The sequence below is a fragment of the Euleptes europaea genome, chromosome 4 (genome assembly GCF_029931775.1).
Source record: "Euleptes europaea isolate rEulEur1 chromosome 4, rEulEur1.hap1, whole genome shotgun sequence".
Taxonomy (NCBI): Eukaryota; Metazoa; Chordata; class Lepidosauria; order Squamata; family Sphaerodactylidae; genus Euleptes; species Euleptes europaea.
The window spans coordinates 123,677,410-123,699,895 of NC_079315.1; the positions used below are offsets into that span (position 1 = coordinate 123,677,410).

The window sequence follows — 22,486 nt, forward strand, 5'->3', positions numbered from 1 at the left end:
TTAAAGAGTTTTTGCCACTCCTGTGTTGTAAAATGATATGAAAAATAAAATTTAAAAGGAGGGATTTTGTTCTTGTTGTGAAGGAACAAGGCTCACCGCCCCCATCTGCTCCTTTGGGTTGTGGTCCCCAGGAGGTCAGACCAACCCTGTGGCCCCCTCGAGTCTCTGCTTGGCACCGCTGCCCCTTCCCCTTGCTCCCCAGGAATGCCAAAAACAAACCGGGTGCTCCCCACAGCTACCAACAGCACTGAGATTATCTCCTGCTAACGTTAACCGTACGTCAAGCACTTCGTTTAGAGGCTCTGCCTAGTTGCCGCCCCTCCTGCTGCACTCCTACAAGCCAGCACGGGAGTGATGGATTGCAACCATTTCCATCTGCTGTGCTTCCAGGGATGGCGAGCTTACCCTCTGCCCCTCCCTGCAAATTGGCGTTATACGTTTCCCGGGATCAGGCTTAGAGCATTCAAGACATAATAAAACGCATGAATTCAAGACGCATGAATAAAAAAGACACACACGGCCTGTTCAAACATTCAGGCTGGGCAAGGGAACAAAGAAAAGGTGAAAACACGCCATCCTCTTTCCCTATACTCAGGACCCGTACTAAACAGTCGCCCCACAATCACGGTTGCCCAGGTAGGCACCCACAGCCAGCAGTTTTGTAAACCTTACAAGATGGCTATAAGTAGTTGATTAAACTGATAGATTGTGTTTGCCAGGACTGTTGACTGCATAATCTTTTTTCCTTTGTGAGGAGAACTATTGAGCATTTGATAAATAACTTACTTTCCATGGATGGGGGGGCATCTTACAGAGGCAAAAGTGAGACCTGTCGATCTGAAGCTGAGCTGGGGTGCTGCTGGCTGCTCATCCTGGGTCAGAGTGGAGAGGCTCTCTCCGTGGGGCTGGTGTGCTGCGTGGCGGGCCTGAGGCTGTCCGTGTCTGTCTCCCCTTAGGCTCTGGATGGGGCTTTCACCCCTGAGAACCGTGAGCGCTGCCGTGAAGCCACAGCTCCCCTCATTGAGGCTGTGGACAATCTGACCGCCTTTGCCTCCAACCCGGAGTTTGCAACGGTGCCTGCCCAGATCAGCCCGGAGGTGAGTGGTTGCGGTGGGGGTGTCGCTGTGCGGTGCGCTGTCCCTGGGGCAGAGTTTAAGGAGATGTTTTGTGTCTTGCAAGGAGAGGGCAGAGGGGGGGGGTTGCTCGAGTGGGATGCTTCCTGCTTTGGCTCTTTGGAGGGGGAGCACACTGGCCCCTCTCTCCGCTCACCAGTGAGTTCCACCCACCCCCCAGGGTCGCAGAGCCATGGAGCCCATCATCTCCTCTGCCAAGACCATGCTGGAGAGCTCTGCTGGCCTGATCCAGACGGCTCGCTCACTCGCCATGAACCCCAAGGACCCCCCCAAGTGGTCAGTGCTGGCGGGGCACTCACGGACCGTCTCGGACTCCATCAAGAAGCTGATCACCAACATGAGGCAAGTGGGGGCTGTGGGGAGGGGGGTCTCTGCTCCCTGGCTCCTCTGTTCCTCCAGCCCCGCAGAGCGAGGCGGTGGCCCTGAGCAGAGGCAGGTGCCCCTTGGTCTCAGCCCTCGCCCAGCCCTTGGGGCTCTGGCTCTCAAAGCCCCCGGCAGGCCCTCCTGCAGGCCCAGAAGAGGAGCGAGGCAGCTCAGCGCAGGCTGCCCTGGGGGGCCGCTTGTCCTGGCCGGGTCCCCCGAGCAAAGGCCCCCCTGCCTCCTGGCTCCCAGTTGGAGAATGTGTCTTTCCCGTCCTTGACGGGATTCTGCGTGACCACCTGTTTCTCTGGCCCCAAGTCAGCTTCACGTTCCACATGGACACCTCACTTGCTTTTCCCCTCGATTGACAGAACACAGTGGGAATGTATGGAAGCAAAAACAGCTTCCTGGGAGAGTCCCAGAAGGTTGCTGTGTTGCTCTGAAGTAGAACAGCTAGATACAAGTCTAGGAGCACCTTTGTGGGGCAGCAAGATTTTCTGGGTGTGAGGTTTCGAGAGTCAAACCTCCCTTCTTCAGGGACCTTTGACTCTCGAAAGCTTATGCCGTGACAAACTGCTTGGTCTCCAAGTTGCTGCTGGGCTCAAACAGCAGCGCTGCCTGGGAGTTTCAGCTCTTGTTTTTAAAAGGAGCAGCTTTCTGGTCCTTATGGGTCAGTGATGCCTGCTGAAGGGGTGTGTGTGGAAGGAAAGAATTGTCAAGGGACGGGCGGCAGTGCTGGGCAGCTTCTGCAGAATGGATTGGGCAAAGTGGACAAGATTCTGTACAACCTTTGTTTTTGTGATTTGTTGTAGGATTATGCAGGATTGTGCAAACTTTGTCTTTGGGGCACCGGGTCTGGATTTTATCAGATTGTGGTTGTTTTTCAAGCCCTGCCCTCTGCCAGGGGTTTCTGGTTGGGCCCCCAGTGAGGTCTCTGGCATTTCATTTACTGCTACCTCTGGATTCTCACGGCTTGGGTGCAGCAGAGCAGGGGGGGGAGAGCTGTCTGAGTGGGGGGTGGAGGAGTGGGGGCCGTTCCCCGGGGGGGTGAGCTGACGAGAGAGTTGTCCCTGCAGAGACAAGGCGCCCGGGCAGCGGGAGTGCGACGAGGCCATTGAGGTGCTGGCCAGATGTATCCGGGACGTCGACCAGGCCTCCTTGGCAGCCATCAGCCAGCAGCTGGCCCCCCGCGAGGGCATCTCCCAGGAGGTGAGGGGGCGGGGCTGCCCATCCCAGTCGGAGAAAGTGGGGGGGGGGTGTCCCAGGGTCTTGGCATTGCGGCAGATCCTGCCTTGTTGCTTGTCTGCAGCATCTTCCCAGCCAGAGGGGTCCCCGACCCGTGGAGAGGCGGGGGCTGAGATCCCCACCGCCTTCTGGGATCCAGACAGGTTCTTGGCAGAAGCGCCAGGAGGGGAAGAAGTGGGGGGGGCTCTGTGTGAACCTGGGGGGGCATTGCACTGCCTGCTCCTGAGGGCGTAGCACAGAGGGCGAGACCTGTGGCCCCCCCAACGCACTTCCTGGCCGCTCACTTCCCCCCCCTCCCACCCCTCCAGGCCTTACATGACCAGATGCTGATGGCCGTGCAGGAGATCAGCAACCTCATCGAGCCGGTGGCCAACGCAGCACGAGCCGAGGCCTCCCAGCTCGGGCACAAGGTAACGGGGCGCTGGCGGGCAGCGGAGGCGGAGGAGCATCTGGGCGGAGGAAGGGCGTTGAGCAGAGCGGAGGTTGGGGCTGCCGCTGGAGGTTTCCTCAGTCTTCAGTGGCCTGTGAGGATGGGGCTGGAGAAGGACTTGGTGGCTGGGAAGGGTTCGGCCCGTTTCACTGGGAATTGTAAAGATACGGTAAAGAATGGAGGAGATGCCCATACTTAAAGCATGCCAAAGAAGCCACCCCCGGGCTGTTGGTGTGAGCTCCATCGTGCTCCAGAGTCTGTGAGTAATAAACTAGACGTTGGAGCTCTAGGGAGAAGGCGAAGCCCCATCAAACGAGGTTCCCTCTGGGAGGCTGGAGTGCACCAGGGCCAGGCTCTTTGCAAACTCCTGTGGTGGGCAGCGCCACCAAAGGAGCTGGAAGGCAGGGGGACGACCCATCCCCCTCCCTCCCCCTCCCTGTGCTTGTGGCTTCTGGAGTCCCGCTGGCCTGGGGCCCCCAGCTCAGCCGTGCAGCTTCACCCGACCTCCCCTTGCAGGTGTCCCAGCTGGCCCAGTATTTCGAACCCTTGGTCCTGGCCGCCGTGGGGGCCGCCTCCAAGACCCTCAATCACCAGCAGCAGATGAACCTGCTGGACCAGACCAAGACGCTGGCGGAGTCGGCCCTGCAAATGCTCTACACATCCAAGGAGGCGGGGGGCAACCCAAAGGTGCCTGCCTGGGAGCAGCAGTGGGGTGTGTGGGGAGGGGAACGGGAGGTCGCCCAGGGCCGCCATGGCCTGGAGGTCCCGTCCTGCCTCTGCTTGGCTGGGCAGCATGCACGCCCGAGCTCCCAGAGGCCCCCTTGTCCTGATGTGCTAAGGGTGGGGCATCACTGAAGCTTTGCCAAGACATTCGGTGAGTCCCCCTCCCCTCGGCTCGCTGTTTGACCTCTGCCCCTCTCTGCAGCAAGCAGCTCATACGCAGGAAGCCCTGGAGGAGGCTGTGCAGATGATGAAGGAGGCTGTGGAGGACCTCACTACCACGCTGAACGAGGCTGCCAGTGCGGCAGGGGTAGTGGGGGGCATGGTGGACTCCATCACACAAGCCATCAACCAGGTGAGCTGGGAGGAGGGCCGGCGGGCGGGGGGGCAGCTGTCGGGTTGCAGCCCTGCTGCTGCTGGTGGTCTTAAGGCCGAGGGGGGCAGGGGGGGCATATTTGTATGGAAGACCTTTTGTTAGAAGCTTTCTAGATCACAAGCAGCACCCCCATGGAGTGGGGTTTGGAAGCAACTTGGAGGCAGGAACTGGGTTCCCTCTGGGGCTGCTCCCTCTGCTCTAGTGCAACGGCTGCTCCCTCTGGCTTTTGGTGTCAACAGTTCTCTCTCTATGCAGCTGGATGAGGGCCCCGTGGGAGAACCCGAGGGGACCTTTGTGGATTACCAGACGACCATGGTGAAGACAGCAAAGGCCATTGCTGTGACTGTCCAGGAGATGGTGAGGCAGGGCAGGGGGGACGGGTCTGTTGCTTTCCAGAAGCAAACGTGGTATCCTGCCAGGATCTTGGCCAGACCCCTCTGCAGGCCCTCCCCCTGTCTGGGTCGAGGCTGTCTCGCAGCCCCTTGACCCCTTGCTCTGTGGTAGGACCGCCCTGCCCTGCCCTTCTCCTCTCTGCCACTCTCCTCTCTCTCTGCAGGTCACCAAGTCCACCACCAACCCAGATGAGCTGGGCACGTTGGCCAACCAGCTCACCAGTGACTATGGCCAGCTGGCGCACCAGGCCAAGCCCGCCGCCCTCACTGCTGAGAATGAGGAGGTGACTGGGGGGGTGTCTCCAGTTGGGACAGGGAACAGGGATCTCTCACCGGGAGCATTGGGGAGGGGTGGGGGGACTCTGGTCAGGGTGGGGAATGGTTTTCTGCAGATGTTTTGCAGAAGACTGGAGGGTTTTTCACATGGGGGGGCCCCTCCAAGAACTTTGCCTATGATCTTGCTCATAATCATTTGAGATTGAAGTGTCCCTTGAGTGAATTTCCTAAATAGGAGTGGTGGGGTCAGGAGTCCAACCGCTATTGGATGGCGTGGAGAGACGAGGCCAGGGAATGGTAGCACGGGAGGTGCATTCAGGGCGGGTGAAGGAAGCTTTCTGCAGCTCCTGTCCCAACTCATTCCCCTCCTTCCTTGGTCCCCAGATCGGCTCCCACATCAAGAACCGGGTGCAGGAGCTGGGCCACGGCTGTGCGGCACTTGTGACCAAGGCGGGGGCCCTCCAGTGCAGTCCCAGCGACGCTTACACCAAGAAGGAGCTGATTGAGTGTGCCCGCAGAGTCTCAGAGAAGGTACCCTGCTGGGACTGGGGTGGGTGCCAACAGGGGAAGGAGCCCAGGCTCCGTCCCTCCTGTCCTTCTAGGGGCTTGCTGGAGCCTGGCGCGCCTGGAGGCCTCCCCTCTCGATGGGCTGGGGCCCAAGAGCCCCCCAATGTCCTCTGCCTGCTGAGCTGGGAGGGAAGGTGGGCCCACCCACAGAATGCTGGAGACCAGGGGAGTTTCCCGCTCTCCTCCCCCCCTGCAGGTGTCTCATGTGCTGGCTGCGCTACAAGCTGGCAACCGCGGCACCCAAGCGTGCATCACAGCAGCCAGCGCCGTGTCGGGCATCATCGCTGATCTGGACACCACGATTATGTTTGCGACTGCCGGGACCCTGAATCGTGAAAATGTAGAGACCTTTGCTGATCACCGGTACGGGAGCCGGGAGGACCACAGTCTGCAGGGGACGCTCAGCTGATGAGGAGGCTCCCCTGAGTGACTCACGCCCTCCTCCTCCTCCTCCCCCCCGTTGTCGCCCTTCCTCTGCAGGGAGGCCATCCTGAAGACCGCCAAGGCCCTGGTAGAGGACACCAAGGTCCTGGTTCAGAATGCCACGGCCAGCCAGGAGAAGCTGGCCCAAGCCGCCCAGTCCTCCGTGGCCACCATCACTCGGCTGGCGGAGGTGGTGAAGCTGGGGGCATCCAGTTTGGGCTCTGAGGACCCCGAGACTCAGGTACCAATTGCAAAAGCAGGGGCCTGGTTCTGTTGTGTGTCCTGCCCTGCCCGCCCTCCAGTCTCCCTCCCTCCCTCCCTCATGACCCGGAAACCCTCTGCCCCCCAGGTGGTGCTAATCAATGCTGTGAAGGACGTAGCCAAAGCTCTTGGGGACCTGATAAGCGCCACTAAGGCAGCGGCTGGCAAATCTGGAGACGACCCAACGGTGTACCAGCTGAAGAACTCTGCAAAGGTGGGAATGCGGAACTGGCGGTGGGGGGGGGGGGAGGACACACGGGTTCAAAGGCTCTTCGATGGGCAGGAAGCAGGGTGTGGGCTTGCTGGGGCAGGGGGCGTAGTCGCCCTGGGCACAAGGGAAGGCCATCAGCTCCCCGTCCCCGCCCGGCCTTTCTGTCCCTTTCCCAGGGGTGAGCTGCTCTCTGGCTGATTGCTTGGCAGGTGATGGTCACCAACGTCACTTCGCTGCTGAAGACGGTGAAGGCTGTGGAGGACGAGGCCACGAAGGGGACCCGAGCGCTGGAGGCCACGATTGAGCACATCCGCCAAGAGCTTTCCGTGAGTGGGCCGGCGCCGGGGATATGCTGCCCCAACTCTTGCTGTGCTGCCCCCCCCCCCCGCCTGACTCGGACCCTCTCTCCTGCAGGTCTTCTGCTCCCAGGTGCCGCCTGCCAAGACCTCCACCCCAGAGGATTTTATCCGCATGACCAAAGGCATCACCATGGCGACTGCCAAGGCTGTAGCGGCTGGCAACTCATGCCGCCAGGAGGACGTGATTGCCACCGCCAACCTGAGCCGCCGGGCCATCGCAGACATGCTGCGCTCTTGCAAGGTGCAGGGCCCACTCTGGACCGGGGTGGGGGGAGGCGGCACCTCACAGGGGGCTGTTGGAGGAGGGTCTCCATGTCATGAGCAGTGCTCAGAATCCCAGATCTTCGACGTGAGGGGAGGGGCTTGGGGCATCACCGAGTTCAGATTTCGAGACCAAGCTGGTGTGATGCAGACGGTCATGGTGAAGGTGGCGCCAAATGGTCCTTCGCCCAGTGGAGAGGTGGAAGCCCAGCAGCTGGAAAGGACGGAAAGCGCCAAGCCCAGGCGCGTCAGCGAGTCAGAACTGCCCGGGAGGGGCTCTTCATGGGAGGGAGCGGTTCTTAGGGGCCAGGCAAGGCTTGGCGTTGGCCCGTGCCTCTTGGCCACCCTGATTTAATGCCACAGATATTTAGAACCGCTGTCCTGAGGCTGACGGTCCCAATCCTGACCAGCAGTTTCTCTGCACAGAAAGCAGAGTTTGTCAGGCACGGAGAGGCTGGCCCTGCGTGTCTCCGAAAGGCCAGCCGGAGCCCTCCTTTTTTGTGCCGCCTCTGCTGGAGTGGTCCAGAGTTGGCAGTCGTGACCCCCTGGGCCTGTCTGCGTTCCTTCTGGGGAGCCACTTCTCCTGTGGGTTCTTGACAGGAAGCTGCCTACCACCCGGAGGTGAGCCCCGATGTCCGGCACCGAGCCCTGCGCTTTGGCAAGGAGTGTGCCACCGGCTATCTGGAGCTGCTGGAACACGTGCTGGTGGTGAGTGCCTCTGCCCTGTGGCGGTGAGGGCGGGGCTGTGGGTCTCAGGGCTGAGCACAAGCCCCTTGTGGCCCCTTCTCACCTCTCTTTTTTCTCCCCCCCCCCCGGGCAGCCGGTGAGTATGGTGTGCTCGCATGGGAGTGTGCCCATGATGTGCATATGCAGGACGGGAGGGAGGAGCAACAGCAGCCACACAGGTTGCGTGTGGAGACGAGGTGGGGGAAGTTGGCATTGGGGGTGCTGGGCCTCAGGGGTGAGCTGAGGTCTTGCTGGGCTGGAGGGTCCCGGCGGCTGCATGGATGTGCTGAGCACCTTAACCCTGGTGCTGTGTCGTGCTGTGCTGTGCCAGCCAGTGAGAAGCCATTGCCAATGCCAGGGGGAGCAGGGTCCCGGCTGCCACGGGGGCAACCTCCTCACCTGCGGGGAGGCTGGGCTTAACTCTCTGCTTGGCACTGGCTTTCCTGGGCAAGCAGCTCTGCAGCCTCGGGAGGAGGAGGAGGGTGAAAGTCTGTGCGTGTGTGTGTGTGTATGGCAGGAGGGGTCCAACAGAGTTGCTGCTTGGTGACAGAGCATGTGGTTGGCATGGAAGAGCCTCGCCTGGGTTCATTTGCCAGTTCTCAGGCCTCAGAGGGCAGGGGTGGAAGAGCCCTGCCTCAGGGGGCAGAGGGCTGCCCCCTCCTCTAGAGGGGCACACTGTCGAAGGGGGGCCGTTGCCTTGTGGCCTATTCAGGAACCTGCACCAGTTCACTCTTGTGAGAATTGCTCTCTTGAGCTAAATGGCCTCAGATACAGTATCTTGTCAGGTAAAACCTCAGTGGCAGAGAATTTCTCTGTCGTGCAATAAATGGAGGGTTCTCAGCATGTGAACCTTTTCCAGCAAGCCAAACAGAATCTTTCAGTGAGTTAATGAACTTTTATTGAAAAAGAACAAACTCTTGATATTAGGTGAGAGAGTAATAAGAATATGCTAATGTTAACTAACCCTAGAAATAGAAAAGAGCAAGGGTCCAGTAGCACCTTAAAGACTAACAAATTTTCTGGCACATAACTGAAGAAGTGAGCTGTGGCTCATCCCCTGCCAGAAATGTTACTCTTTAAGGTGCTGCTGTACCTCTGGCTCTTTTCTACTGCTAGTGACAGACTACATGGCTTCCCATCGTGAGCTAATTAACCCTGTAAGTACTGAAAAACCACATGCAAGGAAAATCAAATCTCCTAACCTTTCTGAAAGATAATTGAATACACGTGGTTCAGAGCGAATCAGGTTTCAATTAACTGTCTCAGTTTGGAAGCCCAATACACACAGCTTCCTTGGGAGGTGGTGAGCTCCCCCTCACTGGCAGTCCAGTGCTGGACAAGCACTTGTCAGGGATGCTCTGGGCTGATCCTGCATTAAGCAGGGGGTTGGACTAGATGGCCTGTATGGCTCCTTCCAACTCTATCATTCTATGAGATCTCACCTGGGTTATTTTTACAAACACCTCCACAGAAGAATGATTTGCCTTGTGTGCGTGTGTGACATTTTTATAGGAATAATAACAGTTGCAAACTATGATAAATCCTTCTAACTTGAACATGTGCTTACCCTCTAGGAATCTAGGTAATATGATTGGCCCCTTATAATGATGATGAGATAATTTTGCAGGTGCATCTTGATTCATCTCGATAGTAGCTCATTTACTACTTTGGCAAGATTAAAAGGCTAAATTTAACTCCTCCTTGCCATTAAAACAGCCATAAGTCAGTGGGAGATCCGGGTCATGCTCCAGGGGGGTGGAAGAATAACACTCGGTAGAGTGTCAGACGTGTGGATCTGAATGGCAGGAGGCCTGGGGGGGGGGTGCGTTGCTGGCAGTCTGTGCGGTAGCTTCTCAGGCCACTTGCCTACCCAGGACAGCACCGGTCTTCAGCATCCCTCCTACGCCAGCTAAGGTTGAAGGGATCCTTGCAGCTGGGACCCAATAAGGGTCCCATTTTCCAGTTAACCCCAAAGTTTCCTGGAACTTCCTCCTTTCTCTTTGTCCTTCCAATGTCAATATTTGACCCCAGATAAAAGAGTTAAGAGTGACTTTCTCCCAGCCTGGGCTGGCACCAACCACAAACGAGGGAATCACCACTAGTCAGAAATGGAAAAATTCTGCAAGAATTTGCATGGGCACTGCCTGCAAAGCGAGTGGTATGCAGAAGCCTTGCAAGGGGGTGCCCTTCAGCCCACCAGCGAGGAAAGAACACTTGGCGTTTTTGTAATACTGGTGTATCTACTGGTATCCCACACCTGGGCAAGATGTGCTGGTAATCATAGGTGATGGGAATGCAAAAGTGGGAAACAAAGAAGAATCACAAATGGTTGGAAAATGTGGGCTAGGAAGAATGAAGGAGAGCAACTCTTAGGATTCTGTGAAGACAATAGGTTGTTCATTGCAAACATGTTTCAGGCCACCGGACAGATGTCTGTTTACATGGACATCACCGGATGGCCAATGGAGAAATCAGATAGATTACATAACTGGAAGCAGAAGATGGAGAAGCTCTATTCTCTCTGCTAAAACAGACCAGGAGCTAACTGTGGTACAGACCAAGAATTGTTATTAGCAAAAATTGGAATAAAGCCAAAGAAAAACAACCAAACATTCATAATGCCACAGTACAATCTAAACAACAATCCTGAAGAGTTTCAAGACCATGTGAAGAACAGATTTGCATTACTAGGTTCATGTGAATGGGAACCGGAAGAGCTATGGGTTGAAACCAGTGATATTATCAAGGAAGAATGTGCAGGGACTATTCCTGTAGTCTAAAGAAATTAAAAGCCTCGATGGATGGCTGAGGAAACTCTTACAATTCGTAAAGATAGACAGGAAGCAAAAGTAAAAAGTGACACAAATAGAATCAGAAGTCTAAATGCAGCGTTCCAGCAACTGGTGCCTGGAGACAAGGAGAACTATTATAACAAGCAGTGCAGAAAAATAGACGAGAACAACAGGAAGAACAAGAGATCTGTTCCACAAGATCTAACAAGTCAAGGAGAAGTTTAAAGAACAGTTAGGCATACTGAAAGATCAACATGGAAATACATTAACTGAACAGGACAAAATAAAGAAAAAATGGGAACTATGCACTGGAGAACTATACAGAAGTGATGAAAAGATGACTGATGACTTTAAAAAAGAATCTTCTGAAGGAGAACCAGCAATTTTAGAAGGTGAACGCTGCGCTCAAAGCAATTGAGAGAAACAAATCACCAGGAGTAGATGGGATATCAACAGAGCTATTTCAAGCCACAGAAATGGAGTCCATCAAAATCTTACCAGAACATGCCAAAAAACATGGAAAACAAAAAAACAACCCACAGACTGGAAATACTCAATCTACATTCCAGTTCCCAAAAAAAGGAGATCATAAAATCATAGAACGATAGAATGATAGAGTTGGAAGGGACCACCAGGGTCATCAAGTCCAACCCTCTGCACAAGGCAGGAAATTCACAACTACCTCCCCCACACCTACAAACCCCCAGTGACCAGAAGATGGCCAAAGACCAGCAGCTGTCGGACCATCACATTACTTTCTCACTCAAGAGCAAAGTAATGCTCAAAATCTTACAACAGACTGTCACCATATATGGAGCGAGAAATGCCAGATGTTCAAGCTGGATTCAGACAAGGAAGAGACACTAGAAATCATAATGTAAATTTATGTTGAAATTATGTTGAAATTTTTCAAGATGTTCTATTCCTTGGCTCAGTCATCAACGAAAAGGGAGACCGTAACTGTAACATCCCTGAACATAAAGATCATATAAAAGAGTTTGTAGAATTTTCCGATTTAAAGTTCATAAGTACAGCCATTTAGAGGCTTGTCTTTCATTTAAAAGTGGACAAGCCTAAACATTCTCTTGCCAAGGACTTGTACTGTTGCACTCTTATGCCAGAATTACTTTTTGCACTCTCTGTCCTTGAATAATTCCACTTTCAGAAATACTTTTTCCTTTGACCTTTTCACACTTTCAGGAATATATTTTGCTTATGACCTCCTTGTACTCTGGGTGGTACTTAGTGATATTTTTGCTAACTGTAACCTAATGATGTAATGTAATAATGTAATGTGATTTTATATTGGGTTTTAATATGAAAGAATGGTCTTACAAAGTTAAGGAAAGATTCATTTTTATCGTGTTCTCCAGAGAATGAGAATGCTGGTAAAATCAAACATAGAAACATAACAAGACGCAAACTGACTGTTTAGTATGTGTGGCTATGATCAGCAAATGACCTGATATGGACAGGAACTCCTTATATGGAAATGTCCAGAAAAACTGCTACCCCAGGGAACACACAGTTCCTGTGCAGTTGTGCACAAACTCAGAGTATATCTCTCAAAATCAGATAAAGCCGTAAAACTAAATCCTGCCAAGGGCAGAAAGATACTGATCTTGAAGGATATAAAAGAAGGAGCTTTCTAGCCATGAGTTAAGAGAGAGTTCCTAACAGGTTAGTACCCTCTGGCCTTGATGGATCTCTCCATCCCTTGCGTGGGATGTAAGCTCTCAGACTTTGATTCTTGCGTGGATTAAGGCTCTTAGAGCTTTCCAGTCCTCATGGACTGGAGGAGCTTAGATCTTTCTAAGTCTTTGCGTAGACATGGAGGTTCTAAGAGCTCTCTAGCTCCCTTCTTATAGATCTCTCCATCCTTTGTATGGAGACACTGAAATCTCCTTAAAGCCTAGCAAGGATTAGGGAGTTTTCACTAAAATCTATCCAGCCCTTATAGACATGGAAGTTCTTAAGACTTCCCTTAGACTAAAGTCTTACACAGAACACTTCCCTTAGACTAAGGTCTTACACAGAACTCCTTAATCAAAGCATGAATTAAAGGTTCATGGAACTTTCTAGTTCTTGCCTGAACTAGGGGTTCACTCACAGATCTCTCTGATCTTAGCATAGATCAGAGGTCTCTCAAACAAATGGAGGGACTCATAGACACAGTCCTCTCATGGGCTGAGAACACTCAGATTTCTCTGTGGTCTCATGAACCTGGTCCTGGCATGGACTGAAAATATGCTCTATAGGCTCAGGGACTCAGTCCTGATGTAGACTGAGGGTTTTCAGAAATTTCTCTAGCCTTTGCATACACCAAAGATTCTCAGAGACTAAAATAACAGACAGAGGACCTTAAAGGTCTATTCATTCTTAACATGGATTGGGAACTTTCAGATCTCTCTAGTCCTGATAGACTGGGGAGGTTCACAGATGACATGATTGGGTAAAGTATGCCTACTTATTTTATGATATTCTAGATACTTTGAATTAAGATACTTTTAACTAAATCAGATCTTTTTCATTGAACTAACCATTTTTACAAGATTTCTGTAACTGTTATATTTTCTGAATGAAATATTATTACTGAGTTAAGGTTTGAAACTCTCATATAGAGAGGTATAGATTGTTTAAGATTGCTTGCATACAGGAACATGTTTAAGACTCATAATGTCTGAACTTTGTAACATTTTTAAGACTTTGTAACCATCTACACATATGATACTAAAACTGTACAGATATATACATATTTTACATATATTTTTGAGGCAATTCAATAAAAAGCTTACTCCGGTAAGAAAGCAGTTGAGTCCTGCTGATTAGGTGTCTAACTGAATAAGATAACATTCTTCTTCTCAGGAAGGGGTCGATTCTAAGAGCAGAGGCACTGAAAGGCACTGACCCGCATCACAACCAAGATATCAGAAGGCGACTGAGACGGAGAAGGGCAGCCTTGAAGGAGCTAGAAAAGATTCTGAAGTGTCAGGATGTGTCGCTGATGACCAGGGCCAAGTTAATTCACAGTGGTTCCCCATTGCTATGTGTGGGTGTGGAAGTTGGATGATGAAGAAAGCTGACAGGAAGAAAGTGGATTCCTTTGAAATGTGGTGTTGGAGGAGAGATTTACAGATACCGTGGACAGCCATAAAGACAAATTGGGGGGGGGTTCTGGATGAAACCACCCTGACCTGAATAGCCCAGCCGAGCCCGATCTCGTCAAATCTCAGAAGCTAAGCAAGGTCAGCCCTGGCTTGGCTGGAAACCCGTTTGGGTCGCCTTAAGTCAGCTGTGACTTGACAAGCAAAAAACCCCCAAAAAATATTAAATTAAAGCCTGAACTCTCCCTAGAAGCCCGCATGACCCTAAACTGAGGCTCTCCTACTCTGATCACATGATGAGAAGACAAGAGTCCCTGGAAAAGACAATGATGCTAGGAAAAGAGGAAGACCCCACATGAGATGGATGGACTCCATCAAGGAAGCCACAGTCCTCAGTCTGCAAGACGTGAGCAAGGCTCTGAGCGACAGGATGCTTTGGAGGTCATTGATTCAGAGGGTTGCCATGAATGGGAAGTGACTTGGCATTATTTACGTACACAGTGAATAGGAATGAAGTGGGAGGGGCGAGGGTAGAGCCAGATATGGGGGGTGGGGGAAGGAGAGACTGTTTGGGAATGACTGTAGGAAATACAGAGAGAGAGAGAAGTGTGAGAAATAAAGTCAAAGACTGGGGAAGAGGCGTGGCACAGTGTGGTACGAGTTTTTTAGTAGTTAACCCATTCAGTTACATTTCTTCTAAAGCATTCTTAAAGCATTTTATAAAAAGAGAAATACCTGAGTTGCCCCCTCTCCCGGGCTGTGGCCCTTTCCACCTGAGCCACAAGCGTGGTGTGGAGCTGTGGGTGGCCTGCAGTGTTTCTCAAGTAGTATGGGTGTCTCAAAGGCAGTGTGAGCGGCTGGGTGTCCCCATGTTCCTTCTCCCCCCCATGGTGCTCTGGGGGGACGCTTGTGGGTCCGTCCAGTGCCACAGGCAGAGGAGCCTTGCTGAGCTCGCCTCCTTTTCCACTGCCCCAGATCCTCCAGAAGCCAAGCCATGATCTGAAGCAGCAGCTGGCCGGGTACTCCAAGCGGGTGGCCGGCTCTGTGACCGAGCTCATTCAGGCCGCAGAAGCCATGAAAGGTAGGTCGGGGGCATCACACAACTCCGGCCAGAGCAGCGTTGAAGCCCCTGCATGGCAGATGGGGAAGGCAGCCAAGGTTGGCCCAGGGCAGCAGCCTCACAGAGCTGTCTTTTTGAACAAGAAGAGAGGCTAGGGAGGTTCTGTGGGGGCCTCTCTGGGGGGGGGGGGGAAAGCTTGCTGTCCTGGCACAGTTTGGCATCCTCACGGCTTTCCCTTCTCCTCCAGGGACCGAGTGGGTCGATCCGGAGGATCCTACGGTCATCGCAGAGAACGAACTGCTGGGCGCAGCAGCTGCCATCGAGGCTGCCGCCAAGAAGCTGGAGCAGCTGAAGCCACGGGCCAAGCCCAAGGTGGGGCCCCGTCCCAGATGGAGGAATTGGTAGCCCCCAGCCTCACCCCCCAGCCCCTGTCTGCTTTTGGCCTTCCCCCCCCCCTTCCATGCTTGGGAACCCTGAGAGGTCTCAGAGAGATCAGAAAAGCCAGGAGCCGGGGCCTCCAAGCCGAGCCCTGCTCAGGCGGGCATAGCAGGACAGGAGCAAGGCCTAGCAGCCCCCCACCCCTCACCGCCCAGACCGTGTGTCATTTTCCCCCTGATCAGCACGGGGCCCCATCTCTGAGAGACATCGATGCCTTTTGCCTGTGTTGGCACTCGGCTTCTCTCTGGGGCATGGTGGGGGCCGGAATGAGAATGACCCTTGAGTGGCGGGTCTCCCCATGGGGGATGCTCTGGCTTCACAAAGTCACAGGTGTCCTCCTGGCCCTGGAGTCTCTCTGCTTCCTCAGCCTGCAGCAGCAGCAGCACCATTTGGGATCCTAAAAGAGCCATTCTCCAGCCAGAAGGAAGGAAGTTGACCGCTGCACAGAATCATGGTGGTTGCAAACAGTCTGTCATGGGGCAGGACTCCTTAGAGACCGAGCCAAGGGTGGGGGGTGGGTCACATCCGATTTCTAGGCCTCCCTTCAGACTCTCTGTCGGAGCTCCAGCATCCGGGGGCAGCTGCTTGCTGCGTCCTGTGAAAACAAACGGCTGTGTTCGTGACTTTGAAGCTTTTAAAGTTTAAACAATCGGAGGGGGTCTGTCTGGTGTGTGTGTGTGTGTGTGTCAGTAGGCCTCTGTTAGCACCAACTAGCACACAGCTGGCTCCCGACTGCTGGCCTTCTTGGTCTTCACCCACCTGCTCCTGGTGGTACCCAAAGTTCGTAGCATTTACAGCTGGGACTTGCCTGCATAAACTCTTGGCGGCAAGAAGGCAGGTTCACCGCTTCAGCCACTGAAGCTGTTCCCCCCACACTCACCGCATTTATTCCAGCCCAGCGCTGCTGGTTTCCTACAAACTATAGGCCTGTCCAGTTCAGAAGTCTGCTCTTTCATGTTTTGTCTTTTAAAAACTTAAGCATCTTCATGTCAGAACCCTTTAGAGGTCACTGTGAGCCCACTGTGAATTGTTTCTGAGAAGGTGCCTTTGTCCTTCATTCCACATCCAAGAGGTGTTCACATCACAGCTGTGGATCTGGGGGCCAAAGCAACCCGCTCTCGTTCTCAAGGGAGGGTTGAACTCAGCAATTTCATGCAGCCTTCCAAAAACTAAGTTTGAGAAATTCAGAGAAAAAACAAATTGGTTCCCAGATGGAACTCCCAACTCCTGGCAAAAACCAGGCTGCATCTGTACGATCCTGACTACTTCTCCTTCCTGCAGTAACACCCCAGAATCAGACCAGCCCCTCGAAATAGACCCTGGCCACTGTCTCCGATGAACCAGTGAGCGTGTTGCTAGACCATGCGAGTGTTTGGGGTTGTTCAGAAACCCAGCAGAGTTGGCCCTGCTCCGGCGGGCCCTGTCTCTGCCTCTCTGCCTCCCGCGCCCAACGGCCTCTGCTGCTCTCTTCTCCCCCCCCCCCCCATGCAGCAGGCGGACGAGAGTCTCAACTTCGAGGAGCAGATTCTGGAGGCTGCCAAGTCCATCGCTGCAGCGACCAGCGCCCTGGTGAAAGCCGCCTCGGCTGCCCAGAGAGAGCTGGTGGCCCAGGGGAAGGTGAGCCCCGGGCTGCTGGGGTGGGCAGGGGAGCGGCCCCCGGGGGGAGGGGCACTCCGTTGGCTTCCAGCAGCTGCCCCCCCCTCCTCAGCTGTTCTCTCTCTGCCAGGTGGGTGCCATCCCAGCCAATGCGGTGGACGACGGGCAGTGGTCTCAAGGGCTCATTTCAGCAGTGAGTAACACGAGGGGGCTGGAGGGGGGGGCTGGCAGGAGTCTCGCTGTGAGCGCCCACCCCCTTCCCCTGGGGCTCGAGCAGAACAGCCTTAAAAGCCCAGGTGTGGCCTCAGGCTCTTGGGCTGGCGGAAGAGGCCTGGCCACCTGAAGCTCACTGGATGACACTGATCACTCTCTGTCAGGCCTACCTCACAGGGTGGTTGGGAAGATAAGCAGTGTGTGTGTGGGGGGGAGGGAACTGTGTTGTGAAGCCCTTGGTGGAAGGGTGGGACAAAAATGTGGCAGAAAGTTGGTGTTCTGGAGTCCTTTAGCAGCCCTGGGAAGGATGAGCAGAGGAAGCCGCCGGACGTTTCTCCTGGCAGCCCCTCAGAGACCCTTTGAACTGGAGGGCCAGAGAGCAGGCTCTTATTGCCACCACAAGTGGGGCACCCTCTTGGCAGCCAAGGCCCGAGGCCCCAGAGTGTGGGAGGCCCTAGACAAGGCTCTGGGCAGACAGACCGCGCTCCAGCAGGTCTCAGGGGCCCAGAAACGGTCTCTTGGCTCTGGCCCAGCCCACCCTTTTCCTTTTCCTCCCCTTCCCCAAGGCCCGGATGGTGGCCGCTGCCACGAACAACCTGTGTGAGGCAGCGAATGCCGCCGTCCAGGGCCACGCCAGCGAGGAGAAGCTCATCTCTTCGGCCAAGCAAGTGGCCGCCTCCACGGCACAGCTGCTGGTGGCATGCAAGGTCAAGGCCGACCAGGACTCTGAGGCCATGAAGCGCCTGCAGGTGAGCCCCCCCCCCCGGCTGGCTCTCCACATGGCCCGGTGGATGTGGTGGCCCCCGTCGGATGGAGCAGCTGTTCCCCTGAAGCCCATCTTTGGAGGGCGACCCCTTCTGAGATGCCACAGGTGAAGGTCCCCTCGGCCACTCCTGGCCCCAGGGAGATGCCCCTCTCCTCCTGTGACTAGGCACGCCTCGTGGGCTTGGGAGAGCCCTAGCTCAGGATAGATTCCTTTTGATGACATGGGGGGTCTCCTGCCACCCGGCAGATGCCTGCAGACGCTGGCTTGGCCCGCTGTCTTTTGCGTCACGTGCCCCTCTTGAAGTCAAAGAAAGAGGCAGCCGCTTCTCCATATTTTGTCCCCCAGAACATGCAGCAGAGTTCTGGGGAGATGGAGTCAGCCCATTTCAGTCAGCAGGGAGGGGTGTTCATGGCGAAGCCCACACAGCTGCAGGCTGATGCTTCTGCTGGCAGAGGTGGAGAGGGACCTGCCCCCTCCCCTTGAACAGGCGCACAAGCCAGACTGAGGGCCTCTGAAGTGAGAACCATCTTCAAGTACTTGAAGGGCTGTCACAGAGAGGAGGGTGCCGAGTTGTTTTCTGTTGCCCCAGAGGGTCGGACCAGAACCAACGGGTTGAAATTAAATCAAAAGAGTTCCCGTCTAGACATTAGGAAGAATTTTCTAACAGTTAGAGCAGTTCCTCCATGGAACAGGCTTCCTCGGGAGGTGGTGGGCTCTCCTTCCCTGGAGGTTCTTAAGCAGAGGCTAGATGGCCATCTGTCAGCAATGCTGATTCTGTGACTTTAGGCAGAAGATGAGAGTAAGGGCATCTTGGCCATCTTCTGGGCATGGAGTAGGGGGTCCCTGGGTGTGTGGGGGGGAGGTAGTTTTGAATTTCCTGCTTTGTGCAGGGGGTTGGACTAGATGACCCTGGTGGTTCCTTCCAACTCTATGATTCTGATTTTAAGTTTCCGTCTCGCCCCCTCTGTCTGGCCGCGGACCCTCCAGAGTCTCAGGGGGTGGGCCTTTCCCATTGGCTGCTACCAGGTCCTTTTTGTGAAGTGGAGGCGCTGGCGACTGAAGCCAGGGCCTTCCTTCCTCCTGCGTGCGGCCCGGCTGTAGGCTTCCTCCATACCAGGACGCCAGGAGGCCGGCTCAGCCGCTGCAGTCACCCTCTCCTCTCCCTGGCCCAGGCTGCCGGCAACGCTGTGAAGAGAGCGTCGGACAACCTCGTCAAGGCAGCCCAGAAAGCAGCCGCCTTCCAGGATCACGAGAACGAGACCGTGGTGGTGAAGGAGAAGATGGTGGGGGGGATTGCACAGGTGAGGCAAGGGCCACACCCCGCCCCCCTCTGCAGCCGAGAGGGTGGGGAGCCCAGGCGGGGGAGAGAGCTCCCAGCCCGCCAGAGCCAGATGTGGTGGGGGGCAGCTGCCCTAGCCCCCACCCCACACCGCTCACTGTTCGCTCTGTGTGCCTCCCCACCAGATCATTGCTGCCCAGGAAGAGATGCTACGCAAAGAGCGGGAACTCGAGGAGGCACGCAAGAAGCTTGCCATGATCCGGCAGCAGCAGTACAAGTTCCTGCCTTCGGAGCTGCGGGACGAAGGGCAGAACTGAGCCCCCCCCCCCCCAGCCTCCACCCAGCCCCCTTCCCTATTTAATCGCAAGCCTTCTGAGCACGTTCGGGCCGGGTCTTCTCCTGCCCCTGCTGGGGGCACGGGCACTCTCCGAGGCCCACCTGCCTGCCGCTGCACCAGCAGCTCTGCTCACCGCACAAGCCTCCGGGCCGCGTCCCAGGCTGCCTTTCTGGGGAGGGGGGGAGCACCGCCTGGCCTCCCCTCCGCCTTCCCTCCCTGGAACCTCCCTTGTGCCTTGGCCGTCGGGCCGCTCTCTCGTTGGGGAGGCTGGCCTCTGTGCCGCTCCTCCATGCCTTCTCCTCGCAGCCTGACTGTGCAATGCGGGAGGGGGCCCTCTCCCCAGCTGGCCCCCTCCCACCCTCTGGACCCACCGAACGGGCGCACCTCCTTTGCAGAGCCGCACCTCTGCTGCTGCCTGCCTGCCTGGCGTGCCCTTTCGCCCAGGGGCAGCTCCGCCTCACTCGCCCAGCCTGTGCCTCCCCCCTCTACCAAACCCCCCCCTGCTGCTGTTGCTCATTCATTCCCAAGTGCCTGCCTGGGTGGCTCCCGCAAGGCTGACTGAGGCGCCCACTCCTCCCCTCTGCCCCTGGCTTCGCCCAGCAGTAGCCTTTCTGCTCTGAGCTGAAGCTCCTCCCCACCTTCCCCCCACCCCGCCCACTTGCTGCGGCATCTCACCTTTTGTAATTTTGATATGTCAATAAAACTGCCTGTGTACCTGGTGTCTGAGGGTCCATGGGGGTGGGGGGACAGCGTGGGAAGGTTCTGACGCCTTCTGGTTCCCGGCACGAACAAGCGGGGGGGGGGTGTCCCTCTGCAGCAGCCCTCTCTCCGCCCCCACCCTCGTGCCCCACCCCGTTTTCTGCCTCAGCCCATCATCTTTTACATGGGTCTTTGGGCCAGTCCAGGCAACCGGCAAGCATGAGAGAGAGAGAGAGAGAGGCTTCCCAGAAAGACGCCACCCTCTAGCCAGGCTGGCAAAGGGCTGGGTTACTTGTTCTGGAGATTTCATCCCTGCCTCTGCAGAGAAATGCTCTTAAAACTCCTTTGTGTTAGTTGTTGTAGACCTCTCTGCTGCCTGCTGTTCACGTGCTGGTTTGTGGGCTTCTGCTAAGCCACGTGGCCCTTCTCCATCAGTGGAGTGGGAGGCTGTGGGCTAGGCCCCCACCCAGCTTGGCCTGCCAGGGAGGGCTGTGCAAACATTCTACCAACCTTCCCCATTTGGGAAGCGCCAGGCCCTGCCTCACTCCACACTGGACGAGTTTCCCATGTGTGTCTGCCAGAGATAGATAAAGAAAGAACGCTCCTCTCCAGCCACCTGACCACAAAAGTGCCTGTCAGTCATCAGGGAGGGACCGGATTCCACCCCCTTCAAAAAGACACCCTGCTCTGGTGGGTGGAGACCCACGCAACGTCTCTGGGGACCTGCAGCCTGAAAGCAGACTGGCTCAGCCCCCAAGATGGAGACCCAGGGAAGTGGGCACTCAACCCCGGAACCACATGGGCTAGGCCTGGTTGCCTTTCCAGTCAAGGGGTCTGATTTCTATCAGGGCCCCAAGCAGACCCCCCCATGCCTTTAGCAAAGTGCTCAACAGGATGCACTGGGAGGGGGTGGAGGTCCTCTTGGCCCCGACTGGCCAACCCCTCTGGATCATTCCTCCAGCCTATGAGGTCCTCCTTCAGGGTCCTCTCCTGCCCCTGTCCTGGCTCTGCCTCTCCCTGTGCAAACTGAGAGGCAGGCTCTGGTGCCAGTCGAGGATGTGTGAGACCCGGGTTGAAATCCCCGCTATGCCACAGAGCCTCCTTGCTGGGTGACCCTGGGCCAGCCTCCCACCCCCGGCCTAAAATAAAGTGGAGGACAGGAAACTGGTGGGAGCCTGCTTTGGGCCCCGCTGGGAAGAAAAGCAAGGTGTGAATGAATAACAGTCGATTTTAATGGCAGAAGAACTCCAGGTCTTCGTGGATAACTGCTCTAGCACCCTCTTAGGACAGGCTATGGGACAAAGGTGGAGCTGGTGGCTATAGGTGACGGTCTCCATGCCATCTTTCTTAGGCGCTTGTAGGCACAAGTAGGGTTTAAGGGTTCTGCCCCGGACTGGTTTAAATTCTTCCTTATGGGCAGGACCCAGAGGATTGCGGTTGGAAACCACCTGTCTGTCACTGGTGTGGGACTTGGGTTATGGAGTTCCCCGGGGATCAATGTTCATTCCTGTGCGATCCAATCTCTATGTAAATCCCTTAGGAGAAACCATTTGAGGATTTGGAATTGTATGCCATCGATATGCTGATGCTACCCAGCTCTGTATTTCTTCATCCAAACCCTCCCGTGGTGCTGGGGAGGTCCTGCGCGACTACCTCGCTGCTGTGGTTAAATGGTTAAGAGTGGATGAGTTGAAACTATCCTGACAGGACAGAGGTAACGCTAGTTGGGAAGGCGGAGGGGTCGAAGCATCTCTCCCCATTGTGGATGGGGTCCGCCTGATCCTTGCCGACTCATTTAAGAGACTTGGGTTATCCTGGATCCCACAGTATTGCAAAGAAGGCATTCTTCCAGCTTCATTTATCCCAGAAAATGGCCCTCAAGCTTGACTTGGCTGACCTCGGCCATGTGGATCCATGCTACGGTTGCCTCAAGACCTGGACTGTCACGATGCCCCTGTGCAAGGGTCGACCATTAAGGACATCTCAGATACTCCCGTTGGTACAAACTCCTCAGGCCGATTGGTGCTGCTCAAGTCTGTTTCTCTCGGGATTCTTGGAGTAGTCTCCTTGGTTGCCATCGCATTGGCATGGACAGTCTTGGAGTTTTCCAATTTCTCAGTAAAATATGAGTGCTGCTTCTTCCAGACAGACTCAGTGATCCTCAGGACAGATCCCTCCTTCGCCCCAAAAGTAAACTTGGCTTTCAAGGTCCAAGAAGTCCATCTTCCATCCTTCTGTCCACAACCTGCACATCCCTAGGAGTGGGACTGGCACAGCCTTGGTGCTGAGAAAGCAAGCGCCCAGCATCTTTTAGATCTCCGGGTGCCCTTTTCCTTTCCTACAACCCAGCCAGCATCCACCATGGCCAGGCGGACGAAGGGTCAGCTTTGGCGGACACGTAGTCCAGCCGGTGTTCCCCCAGTAATTCTTCCATCCTTTCCCACCCAGGATGACACAGCTTT

At 55.2% G+C, this 22,486-nt stretch overlaps 1 protein-coding gene across 1 annotated transcript in view; it reads left to right on the forward strand.

Moving 5' to 3' along the window:
* Window positions 1-19,313, forward strand: part of TLN1 (talin 1) — a 39,282-nt gene extending 19,969 nt beyond the window's left edge. Inside the window, exons 34-55 of the mRNA XM_056848215.1 lie at window positions 957-1,097; window positions 1,294-1,475; window positions 2,570-2,702; window positions 3,047-3,148; window positions 3,685-3,855; window positions 4,094-4,243; window positions 4,520-4,621; window positions 4,821-4,940; window positions 5,317-5,463; window positions 5,696-5,862; window positions 5,980-6,163; window positions 6,272-6,397; window positions 6,604-6,720; window positions 6,809-6,994; window positions 7,615-7,722; window positions 14,612-14,717; window positions 14,944-15,068; window positions 16,626-16,751; window positions 16,861-16,923; window positions 17,510-17,692; window positions 18,882-19,010; window positions 19,174-19,313. Coding sequence (XP_056704193.1) covers window positions 957-1,097; window positions 1,294-1,475; window positions 2,570-2,702; window positions 3,047-3,148; window positions 3,685-3,855; window positions 4,094-4,243; window positions 4,520-4,621; window positions 4,821-4,940; window positions 5,317-5,463; window positions 5,696-5,862; window positions 5,980-6,163; window positions 6,272-6,397; window positions 6,604-6,720; window positions 6,809-6,994; window positions 7,615-7,722; window positions 14,612-14,717; window positions 14,944-15,068; window positions 16,626-16,751; window positions 16,861-16,923; window positions 17,510-17,692; window positions 18,882-19,010; window positions 19,174-19,305 — 3,000 coding nt within the window. The 3' untranslated portion in view covers window positions 19,306-19,313. The remainder of the gene's footprint in view (window positions 1-956; window positions 1,098-1,293; window positions 1,476-2,569; window positions 2,703-3,046; window positions 3,149-3,684; window positions 3,856-4,093; window positions 4,244-4,519; window positions 4,622-4,820; window positions 4,941-5,316; window positions 5,464-5,695; window positions 5,863-5,979; window positions 6,164-6,271; window positions 6,398-6,603; window positions 6,721-6,808; window positions 6,995-7,614; window positions 7,723-14,611; window positions 14,718-14,943; window positions 15,069-16,625; window positions 16,752-16,860; window positions 16,924-17,509; window positions 17,693-18,881; window positions 19,011-19,173) is intronic.
* The last annotated feature ends 3,173 nt before the right edge of the window (window positions 19,314-22,486 follow it).